General features: G+C 46.9%; 1 protein-coding gene across 4 annotated transcripts in view; it reads right to left on the bottom strand.

Moving 5' to 3' along the window:
• The window catches only part of DNM2 (dynamin 2), a 658,491-nt gene that overhangs the window by 146,438 nt on the left and 489,568 nt on the right, over positions 1 to 22,485 (bottom strand). For all 4 annotated transcript variants that reach the window (XM_069231533.1, XM_069231530.1, XM_069231531.1 and 1 more), the window contains exon 18: positions 13,685 to 13,920. In XM_069231533.1, coding sequence (XP_069087634.1) covers positions 13,685 to 13,920 — 236 coding nt within the window. The remainder of the gene's footprint in view (positions 1 to 13,684; positions 13,921 to 22,485) is intronic.

A 22,485-nucleotide genomic window follows, 5' to 3' on the forward strand; every position in this document is an offset into this window, starting at 1 on the left:
GACTTAGTCATGCCTCGAACCCAGGCAACAAAGATCGACCTTGTGCAGACCAGTGACTGAGAACAGCCTCCTGCATTTGTGGCACAACTAGAATCCTGTCTTTTTTGGTGGGGGACATCATTTATTAGCACACTGTGAAAGATTGGAAGTTGTTAGAAACCATAAAAATATTTGCAGCAGAGCTCTGGGTTCCAGTCTTAGAGCGCAAAAAGAAAGAACCTAAGTCAGCACATGTGGGTGGTGCTTATATGCATCTCCGCCACTTCCATGGCGGAATGAAGCCAACGCTGAACCACACGATGTCACGTAGTGACTTATAAGGGGCCTGCTATAGCAAAATCTCCGGCTCAAGCTGGCCCCTCAGGTGTTCTAAAGTGAGGAACCTGCGATTTGAGCCATCCACCAGAAAGTGTTCACACAGATACGACTACACACCAGAAGAAAATGATACTATTCTACTCAGCGTAGTCAGGCAGGTGCAAGAGGGGCTGCACTGCAAGGGTCAGCTCATGTCCAAAGATCAGATCATTTCTAAGGGCGTGGACAAAAGGGACAATGAGGATAGTGCTCGCTGATAAGTCAAAAACTGTAAAACTGGGGAAGGGGACACAAATAGGTGGAGTAAGCACCAAATCATGAGACACAGGAGATTAAGTGATCAGTTATTGACGGTGCCAAACTACTGGTGGCCAGCATACAGAAAAAGAACCAGCAACCCAAGGAAATCCTTTGAATTAACATAGTACGCAATATACTACCTCTGTAAAATGAACATGCGAGATCAAGAACCCATTGAAATGGTTTGCACAGAAGTGTCAATCCTTCATATAAAGTATAGGTCAAAAGATAACAGAGCTGACGCAACCAGTCTGGCTCAGAGCACTAAACCTTTTTAGCCATTTTGAGTAATCACTGCTGTAGGAAACTGGGTTCTGCTTGCAGAAGCGCCCCACTTTTTACCTATTTTTTTATGCAACTTTGACTGTAGTGCACTGGATCCCTGATAACCAGGGCCCCAGTTACAAAGTACCTTCCCCACAAACAAGACCACTGGTCACTTAATCACTAAGTGTCCAGGCCTTTGGCACCTTTAAGTCTCGAATAAATAGTACCTCTGGTATCTTGGGCATAGGAACAAAAAACGGTCTCTAAGAGCTGTACCATAACTTGAACCACTCTAAGGGACCCAGCACCAAACCCATGCAGACTGCCACTGCCAGCTGCGGGACAAAGGTGTTCCAAAAAATGAAAACACAACGTAGCACACAAGTGTGTGCTACGTCACCTAACACTGCCTGCAATATTTGTAAGTCACCCCTACAGCAAACCTTACATCTCTAACGCAGGGTGCATTATTTTACAGGTGAGGACGTATATGCATGAGCAAATATGACCTACTATGCTTCTGCCGATTCTTAGACATAGTAAGGGAACAGGGAAGCCTTTTTAAATACATGTGCTGGACACTGGTCAATACGAGTTCCCCAGCTACACAATGGCTTCACTGAACCTAGGGATATTTGGTATCATACATCTTGTATTACTAAACCCTCATTGGTTCCAGTAATTGATTTATTAATACATGCACCTAGAGGGCACCTTATGGGTGCCCCCTGAAAACCTACCAACTGCTGGTGGGCTAACTGACTAGTTCTAGCCAGCCTGCCACCAACAGATGAGTTTCTGACTCCTAAAGGTAAGAGCCTTTGCTCTCGGTAGGGCAGGAACAAAGCCTTCTCTGGCAGGGGTGTTACGTGCCCCTCCCAACAAGATGACCTGCAAATCTGCATTCCAATGCAGGGACTTTCAAAGGAGCTCACTGCCTTTGGTATGAAAATCAGCTATGCAAGAGGTGTGTTACATTTGCGGGCTGGACACACCTCTAGGGTGACCAGCCTGAAATTAACACAGCCTTAGAAATTCCACCGTCTTGTGTGTGTTTGAGTTAGGAGTTCTGGGACAAGGTGATGACCACTCACCAAAGGATGTGGTCATTCAGGGGACACAATAACCCCAAAGGTAAGTAGCCATTGACTACTATCCTTCACTCCCCTTAAAAACCATAAATTGACTATTTAAGGGACCCCCTGATACCAGGGCCTGAGACCTTCACTGGGCACAAAAGAAGGAATGGACAAAAAGCCTGCTGACCCGAGAACCTAGGAGCACAATGGACTTGGCACCAATCCTGCCAGCCTGCTGCACCATGACCCTTGTGGAGCAACTGACCTGTTTGCAGCTGCAGCCTCCAAGAAACCGGGAGAGCTGCTGGTGCTCCGCAAATCACCTAGAAGAACCCCCCTGGAGCAGAGGAACTGCTTTTCTGCATCCGCAGGCAACCAAAGAAATATGATGACCGGGACTTCTAAAACACGACACCAGACATCACCCTGCACCCGAGCCTCCTAGCCCGATCTGAAGTGGGCCAAAGATGACCACGTAGATCCCCGGGCCTCCAGAGATGAAGCCTTTCTTGAGTTGTGGACGTATTGACAGTGCTTGCAGCTTCTGTCTGCAGGCCACCCTCAACTGCGACTGCCTCCGGTGGCATAGACAAGACAGACCACTGCACCTCTGCACCCAGACGCCCTAGACCCAGGAGAAGACAACCACTGGTGTCCCTTTGTTCCCCAGGCTCTTGAGTCCTGAGCCTACATGTTGGTTCGGTCGGACTGGAACCCCCCCACCAGTCCATGACTGTAGCCTGTTTCTGTGGGCCGCCTCTACCGCAACCGCCCCCACCCCCGTTGGAAACCCGACAGACCAAGAGACCTCTGCACCTGGCCGCTCCAGACTGAGGAGAAGAGGAACAGCATATTTATGACTGGACCAGTTCCCATTGACATACATGGGGCACCCAACAATGAACTGCACCACTGCACTCAGTCGCTCCAGTGCAACCTGAGGTGACCTGTTGGTGTGGCCTCAGACCCTTCCCTGTACTCACCTTAACTGCAGAAGACTGATCCTGTAAGTTGCTGCAAAGTACATGTTTGCTGTATATGTTTTCGCTCCCATAGAGTAACATTGCAGCTATAGAAATATGCACTGTCAACTTCTAATCTAAAAATCTATATCTTGAAATATACTCACCTGATTCCGGTGACCTTGGTATCTATATTTATATAAATGTACGTGTAATTTTCTATAAATTGGTGTTGGATATCTTTATTGAGTGTCTCTCACTTACTATGTGTGATCCTTACATGCTTAGCACTACTCACTGATATAACTAACTGCTCGCCGACACTACCAACAAGCATTTGCAATACAATGGGTCTCGCATTTGCTTGAGCTAGAGCCATTAGTGTTGTAAATTCCTAACTGGACTTTTCTTGACACAAATTGAAAATGAAAAGTAAAACAGTTGACATAAAAGAGCCAATTCAAAGTGCCACGGCCACCATAAGAGTGAGCACGAAGGAGAGATACAAAAGGAAAAAGACATTTGCTCGCAGTCAGTATCGGCAAACATGCAATTATCCATGTAACAGGGTCGATGGCCAAGGCAGTAACAAAACTGCCCAAAGGGGGACAAACGTAATGCATTTACCAAAGATAACAAAGGATTTTGGAAAGTCAAGTCCAGGAACGAGTGATAGTGATGGCCGTGCGGTGGGTGTAGTTAAAAGCCCACAGATAGATCACAATACATCAGAGTGCTTTGTGCGTGACCTAAAAAGGAGACCATTTGGGCTATCACTTGTGCCTCTGCAATTCTTCTGGGGCTTGCTTGGACTCTTTACAGTGTACCACTTTTTGGTCCACTATTTAAATAGCCAGCTTCCTACATCTGTCACCAGCAAAGGGGAGGAGCGAGAGGGCAGGACCCTCACTGACATGATCATCACCCAAGCCTTTGCCTCCACAGACTACATTCTCCTCAGTGACTTTAATTTTCACTTCAAGAACGCCAACAGCAACTCCACTGCTCTGATCGACAACCTCGGTCTCAAACAACTGGTCACGACACCCACCAACTCCGCTGGCCACACACTCGACCCCGTCTTATCCACCAGCAGCCATGTCACCTTCAGCTATACAACCGAACTCCAATGGACCGACCACCGCTGCGTCCACTTCACCTTCCAGAAGCCCACCTCAAATCCCCCGCCGCAGCTAGAACAAGATCTCGGAAGACCAACTGATCTCCATCCTCACCCGGGCCCGCCACCCAGCACCACCGACCCCAACACAGCCGCCCTTAACCTCAGACACTGGTTAGATAACTGCGCCAACACCCTCGGCCCGCTCAGGAAATCTTCCACCAACCGCACTAGCACCAAGGCCAGCTGGTCCACCGCCGACCTTCAGACCTCCAAGCGGGAATGCCGGAAAATCGAGAAGAAGTGGCGCTACGAACCAACAGAGAGCAAACACGCTGCCCTCAAGACAGCCATCCGCAAGCACCAGCAGCTCATCCGGACCACCGAAAGATCCTTCTACAAAGATCACATAGACAACAATGCCCACGACAGCAAAGAGCTCTTTAGCATCGTCAAAGAACTCACCAACCCCAGGTCATGCTCCATCGACCCCCCCCCCCCCCCCAATTGCAAGACCTCTGCGACTCCCTCGCCACCTTCTTCCATCGCAAGATCACGGAAATTCACGACAGCTTCAACTCCTCGCCCCCCACGACCACCACCAACCCCAACACACCCAGCCACACCAATCTCTTGCTCTCCTGGACCCACATCGACGAGGACACCGCAAAAACCATGAGCACCATCCACTCCGGATCTCCCTTCGACCCCTGCCTACACCATGTCTTCAACAAAGTGAGCCCCATCATCGCCCCCCCAACTCCGCATGATCATCAACAGCTCCTTCGAGACCGCCACCTTCCTGGAGAGCTGGAAGCACGCCGAAATCAACACCCTGCTGAAGAAACCCAAAGCTGACCCCGAAGACCTCAAGAATTACCAACCCATCTCCCTCCTCCCTTTCCCGGCGAAGGTCATAGAGAAGATCGTCAACGGCCAACTGACCCGCTTCCTGGAGGACACCACCACACCGGACATCTCCCAATCCGGATTCCGTTGGAATCACAGCACTGAGACAGCCCTCAACGCCGCAACCGACGACATCAGGACCATGCTCAACAAAGGCGAAACCGCAGCCCTCATCCTCCTGGACCTCTCGGCTGCTTTTGACACCGTCTGCCACCACACCCTATGCACTCGCCTCCACGATACCGGGATCCGCAACAAGGCCCTGGACTGGATCGCATCCTTCCTCTCCTGCACAGCTCAGAGAGTCCGCCTCCCTCCCTTCCTGTCGGAAGCCACCAAGACAATCTGCAGCGTTCCCAAAGGATCTTCCCTCAGCCCAACTCTTTTTAACATCTACATGGCACTGCTCGCCAACATCGTCCGATCCCACAACCTCAAATTTGTCTCCTACACCGACGATACCCGGTTGAGCCTCTCACTCCCAAAGGACCCCGCCATTGCCAAAACCAACCTCCACGACGAACTACATGCCATCCCCAACTGGATGGCGAAGAGCCGCCTCAAACTTAACTCGGACAGAGATCCTCATCCTTGGCTCCAACCGCTCCGCATGGGACAACTCCTGGTGGCCAGCCACCCTAGGAACCGCACCTACACCCACCACCCCATGCACGCAATCTAGGCTTCATCCTGGACTCATCGTTCACCATGACCCATCAAGTCAACGCCGTTTCATCTTCCTGCTTCAACACCCTCCGCATGCTTCGCAAGATCTTCAGATGGATCCCCATCGAAACAAGGAGGACTGTCATCCACGCCCTCGTCAGCAACAGACTGGACCACGGCAACGCGCTCTATGCAGGAACCACAGCCAAGCTCCAGAAGAAACTTCAACATATACAGAACGCCTCCGCACGCTTCATCCTCAACATCCCACGCCGCAACCACATCTCAGCCCACCTCAGAGACCTACACTGGCTTCCCGTCACCAAGAGGATCCCCTTTAAACTCCTCACCAACAAAACTATTCACAACACGGGCCCTGCCGACCTCAACGAGCGACTCACCTTCCACGCTCCCACCCGCCAGCTCCACCCCGCCAACCTTGTCCTCGCCACCGTCCCTCGCATCCATTGAACTACAACCGGAGGCAGATCCTTTTCCCACCTCACAGCCAAGACCTGGAACACCCTCCCAGCCCACCTACAACAGACCCAGGACCTCCAGACCTTCAGGAAACGCTTCAAGACCTGGCTATTCGAGCAGTAGCAGTTCTTCCTTGCCCCCTCCCCCCCCACTTCAGCACCTTAAGACCCTAGCGGGTGAGTAGCGCAATTTACAAAGGTTTGATGGACTGTTTGAATTGATTGGAGCAAGTAATAGGGTTACTGTTCTAAGTTGCATTTGATATGTTAACCAACTATTGATACCATTTATAAAGTGTGTCACTGTCCTCACAATAACTATGCATTTTCACAAGCAGAAGCCAAATAAAGGGAACTATAACACAATATTAGCTATGACCATAGTACTGAGCAATGTTAATTCCAACATTTCTACTGCTTTTCATATCACCAAAGAGAAAAAGACTTCCTCAGGTGGAGGCCCTAGAGGTAAGGAACATCCCGTTCTGGAGATGTAGCCAGACCACGTGCGTTTTTCTGGCGAGATACAGGATAGCATCTGTGTTTTGAGAGGGGAGGAGGCTCTCAACCTCTGAGTCTTCATACCTTGCACTTCTACAGTTTTTGTCAGGCATGGGAAATCATTAGATTTGGATCCGAAAAGTTCTTCCATTTAGGAACTTCTGTGCAATAGGGAAGGAATGTGCCAAAAGTTCATCAAGGCATATGAGTTTTTCTTCTAAGGGTGGTGCAGAGGACAGTGTTGCAGGCGGCATCAAGCACACATGTGTTGGTGCCTTGGAGGGCGCTGGCTTTGTCAGAATGAGTGTGAAGGCAGGTATGGATTCAGGAGGCCCTTAGACCTAAGCCACTGCAATCACCAAACCAGCAGGCACAGGCCCACCCGTAGGGAGGCTCCCAGAGGGTAACAGAGCCATCCTGAAGAAATTCAGAATGGTCTACCAGAGGGTCTCAACTTCCATGGGGTCGGCTGAATAAGTCAGGAATTTCAGCTTCATCCTTTTCAGCATTAGACTCTGCTTTGGCAATGAAGAAGCCAACATGGGGAATGGTACCAAAACTCCAAATGGTCCTAGAAGCAAGATTTTCCTTGAGGTAGAAAAGGAAATCTTCCAATGGTGTGTTTTGTGCTTTTGGTGAAAATACCTATTGCAGATCATTCCAAGTTTCAAGACTTACCATAAGCACAGTGTACCTGCTCTGACAAACAAGTTATTTATCTGCAGTAACGCTCTTTCTGTTAGATACTCTAACTGCAGATTCCTCCCCTTCTGAATATTCCTTAGGCATTAGACAGGTTGCCGAAACTTTTCAGTAGTACCTCCATGCACCTTATATATTTCGTCATGCAGCACCGTACTGATGCTATCCACTCCAGAAGTGACAAGCGGTGCCTATATGAGTGCCACTCCCGAGTGCTGATGTCAGTTGTTTGAGATAGTCAGCAGCCCCAGACACACAGACCCAACAGCAAGTTTATCATGACCAGTGTGAAGGTTTCTAAAGTTGGGAACTTATTAAAATGGATAGAGTACAACTCACAGAACAGGGCGGATTGAAGGATTGGTGAGGAATCTGCAGTTAGTAAGAGTCTCTACCAGAAACAGAGCTGCCGAAGGGAAGTAATTTGTTCTTCTGATACAGACATCTAACTGCAGGTTTTTCACCTTTTGAATTAATATCAAAGCACTAAGCACTACCTCTCAGAAGTGAGTCTGTGGATGAACTTAAAACAAAAAGCTCTGCAGAACCAAAAAGGCAAAATGCTCCTCCTGGCAAACTTGGCTGTCCAGAAAACAGTATTTTGTGACCATATGAAGGGACACCCACATAGCCGTCTGGCAAATATTCAGGACAGGAACTCCACGAGACAATGCAGTGGTAGCAACTTTGGCCCTGGTGGAAGGAGTTGCAGTCCTTCCGGAGGCTGCTTCTTGGCCAGTGCATAGTAGATTTTATGCCAGAGCAATGTCTAGCAAGTGATGGTCCTCTTCTGCTTGGCCTTGCTCTTTTTTACTCCAGAAAATGCCACAAAGAGCTGATTGTCCATCGGGTGTTCTCTGGTGTGATCAATAAAAAAAAAAAAAAACTCAGTGACCTCTCGGGCTCAAGGAATTACGTCTCTCTTCCCCTTTAGATGGGTGAAGCAGAGTAAAAAAGGCTGAAAGGTGACATTTTGACCGACAGGGAATTAATTTACAACTTTGGTCTAAAAGGAGGCCCATGTCTGCAAAACCAGATTGTGTAGGAACAAGGTGGTGTACGGCGATTAAGAGAGCCTGAAGCTCACTCACCCCCTGCGCCAATGTTACTGTGAGGAGAAACAGTCTTTAGCTGTGCCCAAAGCAAAGCCTTCCTGGGCAAGGGACAGACCAAGCAACAAAACTTAGCTGCGGTTGATCTGCTGTGTGCCACATCAAACCAGTAAGCTATCGTAACAACAGGCGTATACTGTTTCAGTCGAGAGACCTGGCTGCCAAAGAGGGCATCAAACACCTCCTGAGGAGGGTGAAAGATTCAGCTGTCAACACTCTATTTCCAAGCATGAAGGTGGAGATTGTGGAGGTAAGGGTGCAAAAAACACTGCAACATTGCAGTGACAGCAGATCCTCCCGGATGGGCAGCCTGATCAAAGGACAGATATTTATGCCTAGGAGCTCTGGATACCATACTCTCCATGGCCAATTCAGGGACACAAGGATGACTTGGTACAGGTAATTCCTGATCTCCAGAACTAAGGGCAGGAGGAGTATCGGCGGAAAGGCTTACAGGAGTCCTGAATCCCACCGTAGGTGAAACACGTCTCAGAGAGAGAGAGAGAAAGATATACATTGGAAACTCCAACGTGGAGAATAGGTAAATTACACGTTCTTCCAGTGTAACAGCTGTTGACAACTAATGGAGGACGAGTGGCAGAGTTTGTCCACCCTGTAGTTCAAGGATCCCGCCAGGTGGTTTGCCACAAGAAAGATTCAATGATGGTTCAACCAGTTCCAAAAGGTGCAGATCCTCCTGGCACAGGCTCCACAACCCCTACCCCACCCAGTTTGTTGCAATACCACAAGGGGGTGGTGTCGTCTGTGAGCACGTTCACCACCCTTCCTTTGATGGAGGGCAGGAATGCTTTCAGTGCCAAGCAAATGGCCCTAAGCTCCAGAAGGTTGATGTGGGGCCAGGCTTCTGCCAGAGACAAAGGCCTCTGATATCCTGCACCAACACAGACGTGACGCATCAGTCATCACTGTCAGCTCTGGGTGGGAGAGGAGTCTGCCACTGACCCAATCGCGGCGACGCAACCATCACTGCAGATCTTTTGCAGTCTCCTTCAAAATTATGACCTGGTCAGAGCGGTCCCTTTTATGTTGGGCCCAAAGAGGATTCAGATCCCACTGCAGAGCCCTCTTATACCACCTGGTGTGCTTAACCAGCAGGATGCAGGAGGCCATCAAACCAAGCAGCTTCAAAGTCGACTGCACTAAAATCCAGACCAGGGACAGAAACATTCGGCTCATAGCCTGAATGTCCCAGACTCTCTTTTCCAGGAAAAAGGAACTGTATTGGAATGTGTCCAGAATGGCTCAGAAGAAAGGGAGTGCCTGAGAAGGAGTCAGGTGTGATTTTGGCACTTTGATAGGTAACCCCAAAGAGGTAGGGATGTTTGCTGCAATCTCGAGTCAGGTGAAGACTGCTTGGGGTGAGCCCGCCTTCCGAAGTCTGTTGTCTACGTAGGTAAAAGCTGGAAAACTAGACCTCCAAAGATGAGCTGCAATCCCTTTCATGAGCACCTAAGGGGTGGTGTTGAGACCAAAAGGGAGAAGAGACAACTGGGAATGCTCCTGCCCCACCATGAACATTGTGGGAATGCAGAATGGAAATGTGAAAATAAGTGACCTGCAGGTTCAGTGCTACCATCTAGGGTTGAGCAAAGACCAGAATTGGGCTAGGGTGAGAAACTTGAATTTGTCCTTCCAGAGGAAGGTGTTGAGAGGGTGCAGGTCTAAAATAGGATGATGGCCGCCGTCGTCCTTTGTCACCAAGGAGTAGCATGAGTAACAACCAAAGCCCACTATTGATACAGGCACCCTCTTCTATAGGCCCTTTGGCCAACAGGGCTTGAACTTCCTGCCATAAAATGGGCAAACGGTCCTCAGTCAGTCATTTCTGCGATGGTTGAAGGTGGGGTGGAGCGGCTAGGAAGGGTAGGGCCTACCCTGCCCTTCTGTTAAATTTACAGGACCCACCAGTCAGACGTGTTAACCTGCCATCCCATGCAAAAATTATTGAATCCTGCCGCAAACTAGGAGTTGTCCTCCACTAATGGCATGCTAAAGGGTTTTTGCAGGTGGGGCTGAAGGGGTCAGAGGGATGACTAGTGCGTTGTCTTTGCATGTGAGACCGACAGGTGCTACTGCAGCAAAAAGGTTGGGAACTTTGTTAAGGCTGAAATGGCTGTCTGGAGGGGGCATCTCTGTCACGACTGTGGAAAGAGCAAAAGGGCAGATGCGGCTGGCGTGGCGCAGAGAAGCCCAACAAGAGCACTGTGGCCCTGCTCTCTTTAAAGTACTCCTGAGCAGAATCTGCTTTGTGCCCAAACAGGCGAGTCCCATCAAAATTCATGTCCAGTCACTGTCTCTGCCCCCCCCTCCCCCCCGAAAATAAAAAAATAAATAAAACAGTTGCTCCAATAAGGATATATTTTTACTGTGTGTGCTGCAGGGTTCAAAACCTGAAATCATAGGGAAAAAAAACTTGAACTAGTTGCTAGCAAAAGCGGAGGAATTTCATCGGTTAAACACATAAGCGACCTTCAGACCCAAATAAGAGGGATGGAACCAGAGGAACTGACTGCAGGGGCTGAAAGGTGCATAATACACACTGATTTCATCATATCCGGGAAAGCCAGAGTTGCGACTGAGAAGCAACTGTCCCAGATGGAGAGCTAGTGCTGAGGAAAGTTTCCAGATCCAGTGTGGTACCTGGAGGATTTTCATATGGCGGAGTCTCTGCAGGAAGAAGTATCCATCATAAGCACTACTATTCTTTGTGTCTCTTGCTGAGCTTTGGCGTATCTGGATGCTCTGCCTTGGCAACTGTCTAGGTTTGGGGTACACCATCAGCCATTCATTCAGCAGGTAAGCAGCCACAAAGCCATCAAAGTAATAAATATGTAGATGACTTCAGAATAAACTGGTTAGGAGGACTATTTACTTGAAAATGCATACATTTCTTAAGTTGTGATTATTCAAGTATGCATTATCCAATTCTACTGATGCTAAAAGTCATTGTTTTTGTTCAAGAATGGAAGAATTTTTGTAAGATGATTATACGGAGCTCTTGTTTTTTTAAGTTCTTGTTGAGATTATATAGATCTTAAATGTGCCAACATTCCATGTTCTTTCACCGCCATGAAACATCTGGAATATAAACCACAATTCATTTTACTTTTGGTTACTTCCTCTAGAAGATCTTGTTCAACTCCAGCAGGTACCTTTGATTTTCTCTATTTGAAAGGATCAGCTAAATTTTTTCTACTGTGAGGCGTTCCCCTGATTGCTATTTTGAAGACCCATTTGTCCAATGTCACCTGCTGTCATTGTTTTTATGAATTAGTCAAATGTACTCCTATATGGCACTTTAAAATGGGTGAGGCGCCAAAGTGAAGTCAGTGTCATTTGGTTCAGCAGCAGGAGGACTGACCGACCCTCCATTTGTCCAGCTCTGCCTTGGCCTCTCAGTGATCTTTGGCACTGTTTACAGGAATATGTTCCATAATAGCCACAGAGACTGGCTTTAGGATTGAATTTTTACCAAAAGAAACTTTAAACTCTACAGCGAACCTAAGGACCTCACATATCTGTTTTAATGGCTTGTAATGCCTCATTAATGTATTTGCTGAAGACAGCATCAAATACATCAGATATCAAAGATAGCATCAAACAGCATAACCGAGATTCTAGCCCGAACTGCCGGTCTAAAGAAACTGCTCTTTAGCCTCACTGTTGTATTAGACCATAGAAGAAAACCAACAGTCGCTGGTGCCACTGAGGAATCTATAAACAAGGAGGAGGATTGCTTCCCTTCGTCTAGTACGTATTGAAATAAAAGGGCAATATTAAAACATTGCAATCATAACTAAGTGGTCTCCTATTACATTGGTGGCCACAAGTGTATTTATTTACCACTTTTTGCCAAGTGTCCCACTTGTAGTATTCTCTCTCTGAAAGAGCTATGGAAGGTGCTGACTAATGCATGATTGCTTTGCTTCTGAAAAAATGACTTACCTGTTTTGAATCAATAAAAAATCTAGGTTGGAGCTGGGAGCTTTATATTCACCACAAGTGTTGCCACTATAACAATTGACAAACTAGGTTTCTTCAGGTGGGCAAATCCTTCCTCACACGTGTGATTAAACAACCGAATTGTCCAGACACACTTTCTTAATCTTCCTGCCAAAATCACAAAGGAAGAAAAATTAAGTAGGGCATGTAAGTCAAATCCTATGAAAAGGATTCGGGAACCTTGGTGTGTGGTTATTTGAGGCAGTCTCAATCAGAAGGCCTAAACATTTCTGAACCACAATGCTGATCATTATCCTGATTATTATCATTTTTGTCAACCTCAAGAACATAAGTCAGTAACGATTTATCCTTGGCATTCCTTAGAGAACGAACGCTTGAGGTACCATCAACGCTAGAGCAAGTGGCTAAAACTGAACTAGAGGGTTAATTATTGGATCACACAGAACTTGCTGTTACGTTGATGTACCTTCTGCTGCGGAAGTATTTATAAGGATTGAAGCACTCCAAGTGAAGTCACAGGTCAAGGAAAAACAGACATAATACGAGGAGGGTACTGGTGGGCAAACATCTTTTGCATGTTTAGTAAGCAGAGCATGAGATCCAGCAGAAGTTGTCATCGCAGGTGGTGTATGGAGGTCCAGGCCCTTATCTTTATTTTTTTACAGATGCAATACAAGTAATGAATATCTTGTCACAATGTGATGAACATAAACAATGGTAATGTGCCTGGGGCCAGCAGAGGTTGTGTGACCGCCTCTTCCTTATCAGTATTTACCTGAGCCATGCATTTTATTGTTTGCTGTCACTGAGTAATTGTGCCCTGATCCTCACGTTCACTGCATGAGCTAAAGAAAACTTGTATTTGATCATTCTCATCTTCCCAACTTTCCTCAATTTTAAATAATTCCCATAAAAGTAATTCAGATGGTTGTGACGTTACTCTAATACAATAAAAGATTGAACGGGTAGTATGGCAGGCAAGAATTAGCCAGTTAATGCTGAAAATGTCATTTCAACAATCATAATATAAACAGTGACAGAAATGTAACTTCAGCAACCGATGGCTCTTTGTGTAGTTGTTTACCTGACTGCCTTAATTGACTGTGCAGTGGTCAACATCCTCCCACCAATGGTAATGTCTCTGAAAGGGCTGCAGCCAGTTATACCGACACCGCATCAGCAGACAAGAAGAGGAAAGTGCATGCTTACTCTCAGTGCAACAGTCTTGCCAAACAAATGAAGACAGATCTGCAAGTCTTGGGCAGAAAATGAATACAGTGCTTACCTGTGGCCGCTGCTGGAGGTCTGCATCCAGGTGTCATCTACTGGTGGGGGAAGTGGGGTTGAGATGGTGCTGGCGGTGATATCCCCGATAATGTTCATTGATTCCTTCAGGGCGTGGTACATGCGCAAGAGGTCGTCCCTCCGTTGTGCCTGGTCTGCAGACTCCTCCATCAGGCTGTTCTGGTCCCCGGAAGAGTAGAGGTAAGCTAGCAGCTCATGGTGGATGAAGTCCTTAGTCTGCAGGACCCCCACAATGGAGGGTGAGGGAATAGTAAAACTAATGTAAATAACTGTACAAGGACTCCCAAACAAGACCCATCTTTACAGTTCATTTCAAACCATGCCCCAACCCCACAGAAACTATACTTACTCCCCAGTTTGGTCTTTATTGTTATTCCATAAGATACAACACCTGGCAGTGAACCCGAATCTTAATGGTTGAGAGAAACTATCTTTAAATCCCATGGCCTGAATTTCTGTTAACATTCTAAATTTCAATTCAGAGTCAAAGTAGGAAACCTAAGCATTGGGTTAGACTCTGAATTTTCATTTGCTCAAATTAATGAAGTGAACAGAACAACCACCATCTAAGGAACTTGCAGACCAAGCGACATGTCCTCTAAAAGTACCTCTTAAAGCTCATCTATGAAGTGAAACTATCAAGATGCCAAGGCATTACAGGTGTGACCTGCTGACATTTCTCCACTGAGTTCCCAAAGAAAAAGATCTAGGATGTGCCCAAATATGATAAAAGTGGACCACATAATGCCTGCACCTATTTCACTCCACTGGTAACCCATGGGACCAAGAGTCAAGGGACAAATTGTAAACTCTACCCCCAATTCAGGGAGACTTTGTAGGATAAGAGACCAGGACGCCAATGGAAAATGGTCCCCGTTCAATAGAAGATCAGAATACACCATCAGAGTGTGGCAGGCAGCACTTAAGACATACACCGAACAATCTCATTCCTACCCTAGCTGACAAGCCTCAACCTTCAACTTTTGTAGCTGGATTATCCGCATCCTGCACGCTTTAACTTTTTCAGCCAGACTACCTGTGTCCGGAGGCTAACCTCTCAGCAGAAAAAACAGATCCTGGCCTCATGGATGCCATGACCACCAAATTTCATGTATTTCACTGGTGGGATTAAATTATCCCCACTAAACCAGTCCTCATAGCACATCTTAATAAATAAGCAAATACAAGCAAGTACTTTCCTGTGTCCATAACAATAGTGTTTATGGTTTTTGCTTACACACCACTCCTGCAAATACCCCTTTATAATTAAAACCTTGTCATGTTGCTCCTGAGACATTCCATAGGCCAGCTCCAATTCAGGCCACTTTCCACACCAACAAAACAAGTTAAATACCTTTGGTAATAATCTTTCTAGTGGATACTCTACCTAATCATGGACTCCTCACCTTTAGAATATTCCCAGGCACTAGACAATAATCAGATATTATTTCCAGCAATGCTATCAGTATAAACAAAATCTAGGGACTTTGTTGCGAATCAAACTCTTTTTCTGATCCCTGAATTAGCACTATGGCCAAAGGGGTAAAAACGCACCTCTCCCTTTTGCATACAATCCTCCCACTCCGCCTTCCCAACACAGAGTTGAGCTACCCAATAACTTGTCCTGGCAACTACTGCAATGTTCTTTGCTCTAATCTACCCAGAAAAACTCACTGCCATGCTCCAAAGATTTCAGATCCAGGCAGTCGAACTGTGCCTTAACCTGCGCAAGCTGGACTATCTCAAACCTGCACTCCCAGCACTTCATTTGCTTCTTGTTAGATTCAAGATCAAATAGTAAGGTTTTGGCACGGTCCTCAAAGCATACTGGTACATTGGCCAGGTATATCTGCAGAACATGGCACCTCACTAAGCCGCACCAACAACCCTTAACTTAATGTCTGTCTACTGGAACAACTGATGTTTGTTCAAGAGGAAGGATGACTGAGGCAAATCACTTGGGACTCTGGGATGCCCTCAGCCTGAACTTGGGAACTGAAACCAATAATCAGAGCTTCAGAAAGCTATTGATTACATTTATCTAAACCTAAACAGAACAAGGGTTGTGATCAAAGAATACTAGACAAAGGGTACTCACCCATACAACTGGATTCTAAGCTTCCCATCATACCACCTATTTCTATTGTTTCGCCCCTGTCAAGGGTCCTTAATAAAACAAAGGGATATGTACAGCGCTTTCTAAAACCAAGCTCATAAGGTTTCAATTCAGGGCTGTACCCTTCTGATTCTGGTTTTGCCATAAAGTGAAACTGTAATGAAATTGGTTCGAATCACTTTGGTGTAAAATTTTTGGAAAGAATTTCCGAAAGCGAGAGTGGACATGTCATTGGACTGTCTATAGGTAGGCTTATAGTTTATATCTAGATGTGCTAGACTTAGAGGCGAGACCACCTTTGAAAGAGGTCAGACGGATACACTGCAGACTCATGGACTGAGGAGTGTCGGTCCCTGTGGCCAGAGGGTCTGAAAGTGAAAATGAAAATGTCACTTACCCAGTGTACATCTGTTCGTGGCATCAGTCGCAGTAGATTCGCATGTTCTGCAATAGTTCGCCATCTGGTGTTGGGCCGGAGTGTTACAAGTTGTTTTTGTTCGAAGAAGTCTTTCGAGTCACGGGACCGAGTGACTCCTCCTTTTGTCTCCATTGCGCATGGGCGTCGACTCCATCTTCGATTGTTTTTCCCCGCAGAGGGTGAGGTAGGAGTTGAATTGTAGTAATAGTGCCCATGCAATGGAGTGACTAAGTATGCACCTATTTAAGGTTGAGATGATACATATATAAATAATTGAAGGTAACTTCCAAACTGCTACAGGCTCCCGGGGAGGCGGGTGGGCACATGCGAATCTACTGCGACTGATGCCACGAACAGATGTACACTGGGTAAGTGACATTTTCAGTTCGATGGCATCTGTCGCTGTAGATACGCATGTTCTGCATAGACTAGTAAGCAGTTATTTCCCCAAAAGCGGTGGATCAGCCTGTAGGAGTGGAAGTAGTCTGAAATAATGTTCTTAATACGGCTTGACCTACTGTGGCTTGTTGTGCGGATAACACGTCTACACAGTAGTGCTTGGTGAATGTGTGAGGCGTAGACCATGTGGCTGCCTTACATATTTCTTGCATTGGGATGTTTCCTAGAAAGGCCATGGGAGCACCTTTCTTTCTGGTTGAGTGTGCCCTTGGTGTAATGGGCAGCTGTCGTTTAGCTTTAAGGTAGCAGATTTGGATGCATTTAACTATCCATCTGGCTATACCTTGTTTTGATATTGGGTTTCCTGCATGAGGTTTTTGAAATGCAATAAATAGTTGTTTAGTCTTTCTGATGTTTTTTGTTCTGTCAATGTAATACATCAATGCTCTTTTGACATCTAATGTATGTAGTGCCCTTTCAGCTACGGTATCTGGCTGTGGAAAAAACACTGGAAGTTCCACTGTTTGATTTAGATGGAACGGTGAAATAATCTTTGGCAAAAATTTAGGATTGGTCCTTAGGACGACTTTATTTTTGTGTAGTTGTATAAAAGGTTCCTGTATTGTAAACGCCTGAATCTCGCTTACTCTTCTTAGGGAAGTAATGGCGATGAGAAATGCCACCTTCCAGGTTAGGAACTGTATGTCGCAGGAGTGCATGGGTTCAAAAGGTGGACCCATAAGTCTAGTTAGGACAACATTTAGGTTCCATGAAGGAACAGGTGGTGTTCTTGGTGGTATAATTCTCCTAAGGCCCTCCATGAATGCTTTAATGACTGGTATCTTATATAGGGAAGTTGAATAGGTAGTCTGCAGGTATGCAGATATTGCTGCAAGGTGTATTTTAATGGAAGAGAAAGCTAGGTTAGATTTTTGTAAGTGAAGCAAGTAACCCACTACATGTTCTGGAGTTGTGTGTAATGGTTGTATTTGATTAATATGGCAGTAGCAAACAAACCTCTTCCATTTACTTGCATAGCAGTGCCTGGTGGATGGCCTTCTGGCTTGTTTTATGACTTCCATACATTCTTGGGTAAGTTGTAAGTGCCCGAATTCTAGGATTTCAGGAGCCAGATTGCTAGATTCAGCGATGCTGGATCTGGGTGTCTGATCTTTTGGTTGTGCTGTGTCAACAGATCTGGCCTGTTGGGCAATTTGATGCAGGGTACCACTGATAGGTCTAGCAGCGTTGTGTACCAGGGTTGCCTTGCCCAAGTTGGTGCTATCAATATGAGTTTGAGTTTGCTTTGACTGAGTTTGTTTACCAGGTAAGGAAGGAGAAGGAGAGGAGGAAAAGCGTAAGCAAATATCCCTGACCAGTTCATCCATAGGGCATTGCCTTGGGATTGTTCGTGTGGGTATCTGGATGCGAAGTTTTGGCATTTTGCGTTCTCCCTTGTCGCAAACAAGTCTATCTGAGGTGTTCCCCAGAGTTTGAAATAAGTGTTCAGAATTTGGGGGTGAATTTCCCATTCGTGGACCTGTTGGTGATCTCGAGAGAGATTGTCTGCGAGTTGATTTTGGATCCCTGGTATAAATTGTGCTATTAGGCGAATTTGGTTGTGAATTGCCCAACGCCAAATCTTTTGTGCTAGCAGGCTTAACTGCGTGGAGTGCGTCCCCCCCTGCTTGTTTAGATAATACATTGTTGTCATGTTGTCTGTTTTGACGAGAATGTATTTGTGAACTATTATTGGTTGGAAAGCTTTTAGTGCTTGAAAAACTGCTAGAAGTTCTAGGTGATTGATATGCAGTTTTGTTTGATGTACGTTCCATTGTCCTTGTATGCTGTGTTGATCGAGGTGTGCTCCCCACCCTGTCATGGAAGCATCTGTTGTTATTACGTATTGTGGCACTGGGTCTTGGAAAGGCCGCCCCTTGTTTAAATTTATGTTGTTCCACCACAGAAGCGAGAGGTAAGTTTGGCGGTCTATTAACACCAGATCTAGAAGGTGACCCTGTGCTTGAGACCACTGTGATGCTAGGCATTGTTGTAAGGGCCTCATGTGCAGTCTTGCGTTTGGGACAATGGCTATGCATGAAGACATCATGCCTAGGAGTTGTAATACCATCTTTGCTTGTATCTTTTGTGTTGGATACATGCGTTGTATGATGGTGTTGAAATTTAGAATTCTTTGTGGACTTGGAGTGGCTACTCCCTTTGATGTGTCTATTATGGCTCCTAGGTATTGTTGTACCTTGCGCGGCAGAATGTTGGATTTTGTAAAGTTGACGGTGAACCCGAGTTTGAAGAGGGTTTGTATGATCTGATTTGTGTGATTTGAGCACTCTATGAACGAATGGGCCTTGATTAGCCAGTCGTCCAAATATGGGAACACATGTATTTGCTGCCTTCTTATGTGTGCAGCGACTACCGCTAGACATTTGGTAAAGACTCTTGGTGCGGTTGTTAATCCGAAAGGCAGTACCTTGAATTGGTAATGTATTCCTTTGAATACAAACCTTAGGTATTTCCTGTGCGATGGGTGTATTGGTATATGGAAATAAGCATCCTTGAGGTCTAAAGTTGCCATGTAGTCGTGTAGTTTTAGCAATGGCAATACTTCTTGTAGTGTGACCATGTGGAAGTGGTCTGATTTGATGAAAGTGTTCACTACTCTGAGGTCTAGGATTGGTCTCAGCGTTTTGTCCTTCTTTGGTATCAGAAAGTACAGTGAGTAAACTCCTGTGTTTATTTGTGTGTTTGGCACTAATTCGATTGCATTCTTTTGCAATAGTGCCTGCACTTCTATCTCCAGGAGATTGGAATGGTGTGTTGTTAAATTTTGTGCTTTTGGTGGTATGTTTGGAGGGAATTGTAGAAATTCTATGCAATAACCATGTTGGATAATTGCTAGAACCCAAGTGTCTGTAGTGATTTCCTCCCATGCTTTGTAATAATGACCTATTCTTCCCCCCACTGGTGTTGTGTGGAGGGGGTGAGTGACATGTGAGTCACTGTTTAGTAGTAGGGGTTTTGGGGCTCTGAAATCTTCCTCTATTTCTAGGGAATTGCCCTCCTCTATATTGTCCCCGAAAACCTCCTCTATACTGTCCCTGGTAACTGGACGGTGTTGCTTGTGAGGTGCTGGCTTGTGTGCTTTGACCCCGAAACCCCCCTCGAAAGGGCGTTTTACGGAATGTGCTGTAATTCCCTCTGCTCTGCGGGGAGTAGAGTGCGCCCATGGCTTTGGCAGTGTCCGTATCTTTTTTGAGTTTCTCAATCGCTGTGTCCACTTCTGGACCGAACAGTTCTTTTTCATTAAAAGGCATATTGAGAACTGCTTGTTGAATCTCTGGTTTAAATCCAGACGTTCGGAGCCATGCATGCCTTCTGATAGTTACAGATGTATTAATTGTCCGTGCAGCTGTATCTGCAGCGTCCATGGAGGAGCGGATCTGGTTGTTGGAAATGGTCTGTCCCTCCTCAACCACTTGTTTTGCCCTATTTTGTAAGTCCTTGGGCAGATGTTCAATGAGATGTTGCATCTCGTCCCAGTGGGCTCTGTCATAGCGCGCAAGTAGTGCCTGGGAGTTTGCGATGCGCCACTGGTTTGCAGCTTGTGCTGCGACTCTTACCAGCTGCATCGAACTTGCGGCTTTCTTTATCTGGGGGTGGTGCATCTCCAGATGTGTGAGAGTTGGCCCTTTTCCTAGCTGCTCCTACAACGACAGAGTCTGGTGGCAGCTGTGTAGTGATGAAAACCGGGTCTGTAGGAGGCGCCTTATACTTTTTTTCCACCCTTGGTGTGATTGCCCTACTTTTGACCGGCTCCTTAAAGATGTCTTTTGCGTGCCGGAGCATACCAGGGAGCATAGGCAGGCTTTGGTATGAGCTGTGGGTGGAGGAGAGTGTGTTGAATAAAAAATCATCCTCGACCTGTTCTGAGTGGAGGCTTACGTTGTGAAATTGTGCTGCTCTAGCCACCACTTGAGAATACGCGGTGCTGTCTTCTGGTGGAGATGGCTTCGTAGGGTATGCCTCCGGACTGTTATCTGACACTGGGGCGTCGTATAGGTCCCATGCGTCCTGATCTTGGTCACCCTGGCTCATGGTGGTGTGAGCTGGGGAGTGTGATGGAGTTTGTGCTGGTGAGACGTTAATCACGGGCGGAGGAGAGGGTGGTGGGGTAACTCTTTTCACCACTTTTGGTTGTGGTGTCTGTTCAGTCTGGAACTCCAACCTTCTCTTTCTCCTAATGGGGGGAAGGGTGCTTATTTTTCCTGTCCCCTGCTGTATGAAGATACGCTTTTGCGTATGGTCCACATCAGTTGCTTGTAGCTCTTCCTCAAACCTATGCTTTTGCATTTGGGAGGTTAGCGAGTGCTCTTCTGTATAAGAGCCTGAAGCTGGGTCGCTTGCAGTTTGTTTCGGCATCGAAACCCTGTCTGCGTGTTTTTTCGGCTCCGAGGTGACTTTTTTCTTTTTCGGGGCCGAAACCTCTCGGCGTCGATCTGCTTCGGTGCCGCTGTCTCGGCGTCGAGCCGTGTCCACACCGGCATCTCGGTGTCGAGGCTTGTCTCCAGCACTTTCTCGGTCCCGAGAAGGCTGCGTGCCGGTGTCTCGACCGGAGTCGGACGACCTCGGCACTGTTTGGGCCTTTTTCGGTGCCGACGGTCGGTCACCGAATTTATGGGTGGAGCCATGGCCGGATGGCAGTGGCGTCCCCTGGGCCTTGTAAATGTTTCTCTGTGTGGTTTTCGACGTCTTACTCACGGTTTGTGTATCGTCGAATCCTTCGGAGTCTGAGTCTTGGATCGAGAAGGTACCTTCCTCTTCCTGTTCCTCGAACTCCCGTTGGGCTGTCGGTGCGGACGCCATCTGAAGTCTTCTGGCTCGACGGTCTCGGAGTGTTTTTCGGGACCGGAACGCACGACAGGCCTCGCAGGTGTTTTCGCTGTGCTCAGGTGACAGGCACAGGTTGCAGACCAAGTGTTGGTCTGTGTAGGGGTATTTATTGTGGCATTTGGGGCAGAAACGGAACGGGGTCCGTTCCATCGGCGTTCTTCAGCACGCGGTCGGGCCGACCAGGCCCCGACGGGGGATCGAAAAACTACCCCGAAGGGCACCGGAGCTCTTTGATCTTCGATGCGGTGTGGAATCTAAGTACGCCGATCCCGAACGCAACAATACCGACGAAAATCTTCCGAAAGTAGCTAATTTTCCGTTCCGAAACTCGGAGCGACAGGAACACGTCCGAACCCGATGGCGGAAAAAAAACAATCGAAGATGGAGTCGACGCCCATGCGCAATGGAGACAAAAGGAGGAGTCACTCGGTCCCGTGACTCGAAAGACTTCTTCGAACAAAAACAACTTGTAACACTCCGGCCCAACACCAGATGACGAGCTATTGCAGAACATGCGTATCTACAGCGACAGATGCCATCGAACGTGACATTACTGATGTGAACTTGTGTTAAGACTGGGCCACAGACTAGAAACTAATTAAATAAGGGCACCAGATACCGTCTGAAATTTCCCCACTCCCCCATTTTCGGTGAAATGTTCCTCTCAGCAGCTGAGCTTTTGACCTAGAGAGCGGGCCTGTTTGTTTATTTGGGGTAGGGGGTTGCATTACTGACCAAAGAATCCCCTCAGAGTGAACTGCCAACGTCTGCACTATCTGATGACTATACTAAAAACAAACAGCATTTATTTCCAGAGAGGGCAACAATGTTAAGGCTTCTGATCTGCATTGGGGACGTTTAGGGCAAAGGTTGCAGTCTGCACACATGTGCATCACAGATACAGAAGAAGGGGGGGAGAGAGCAACAGCATAGTGGAGAC

Source organism: Pleurodeles waltl, chromosome 4_2 (genome assembly GCF_031143425.1).
Source record: "Pleurodeles waltl isolate 20211129_DDA chromosome 4_2, aPleWal1.hap1.20221129, whole genome shotgun sequence".
NCBI classification, from domain to species: Eukaryota; Metazoa; Chordata; class Amphibia; order Caudata; family Salamandridae; genus Pleurodeles; species Pleurodeles waltl.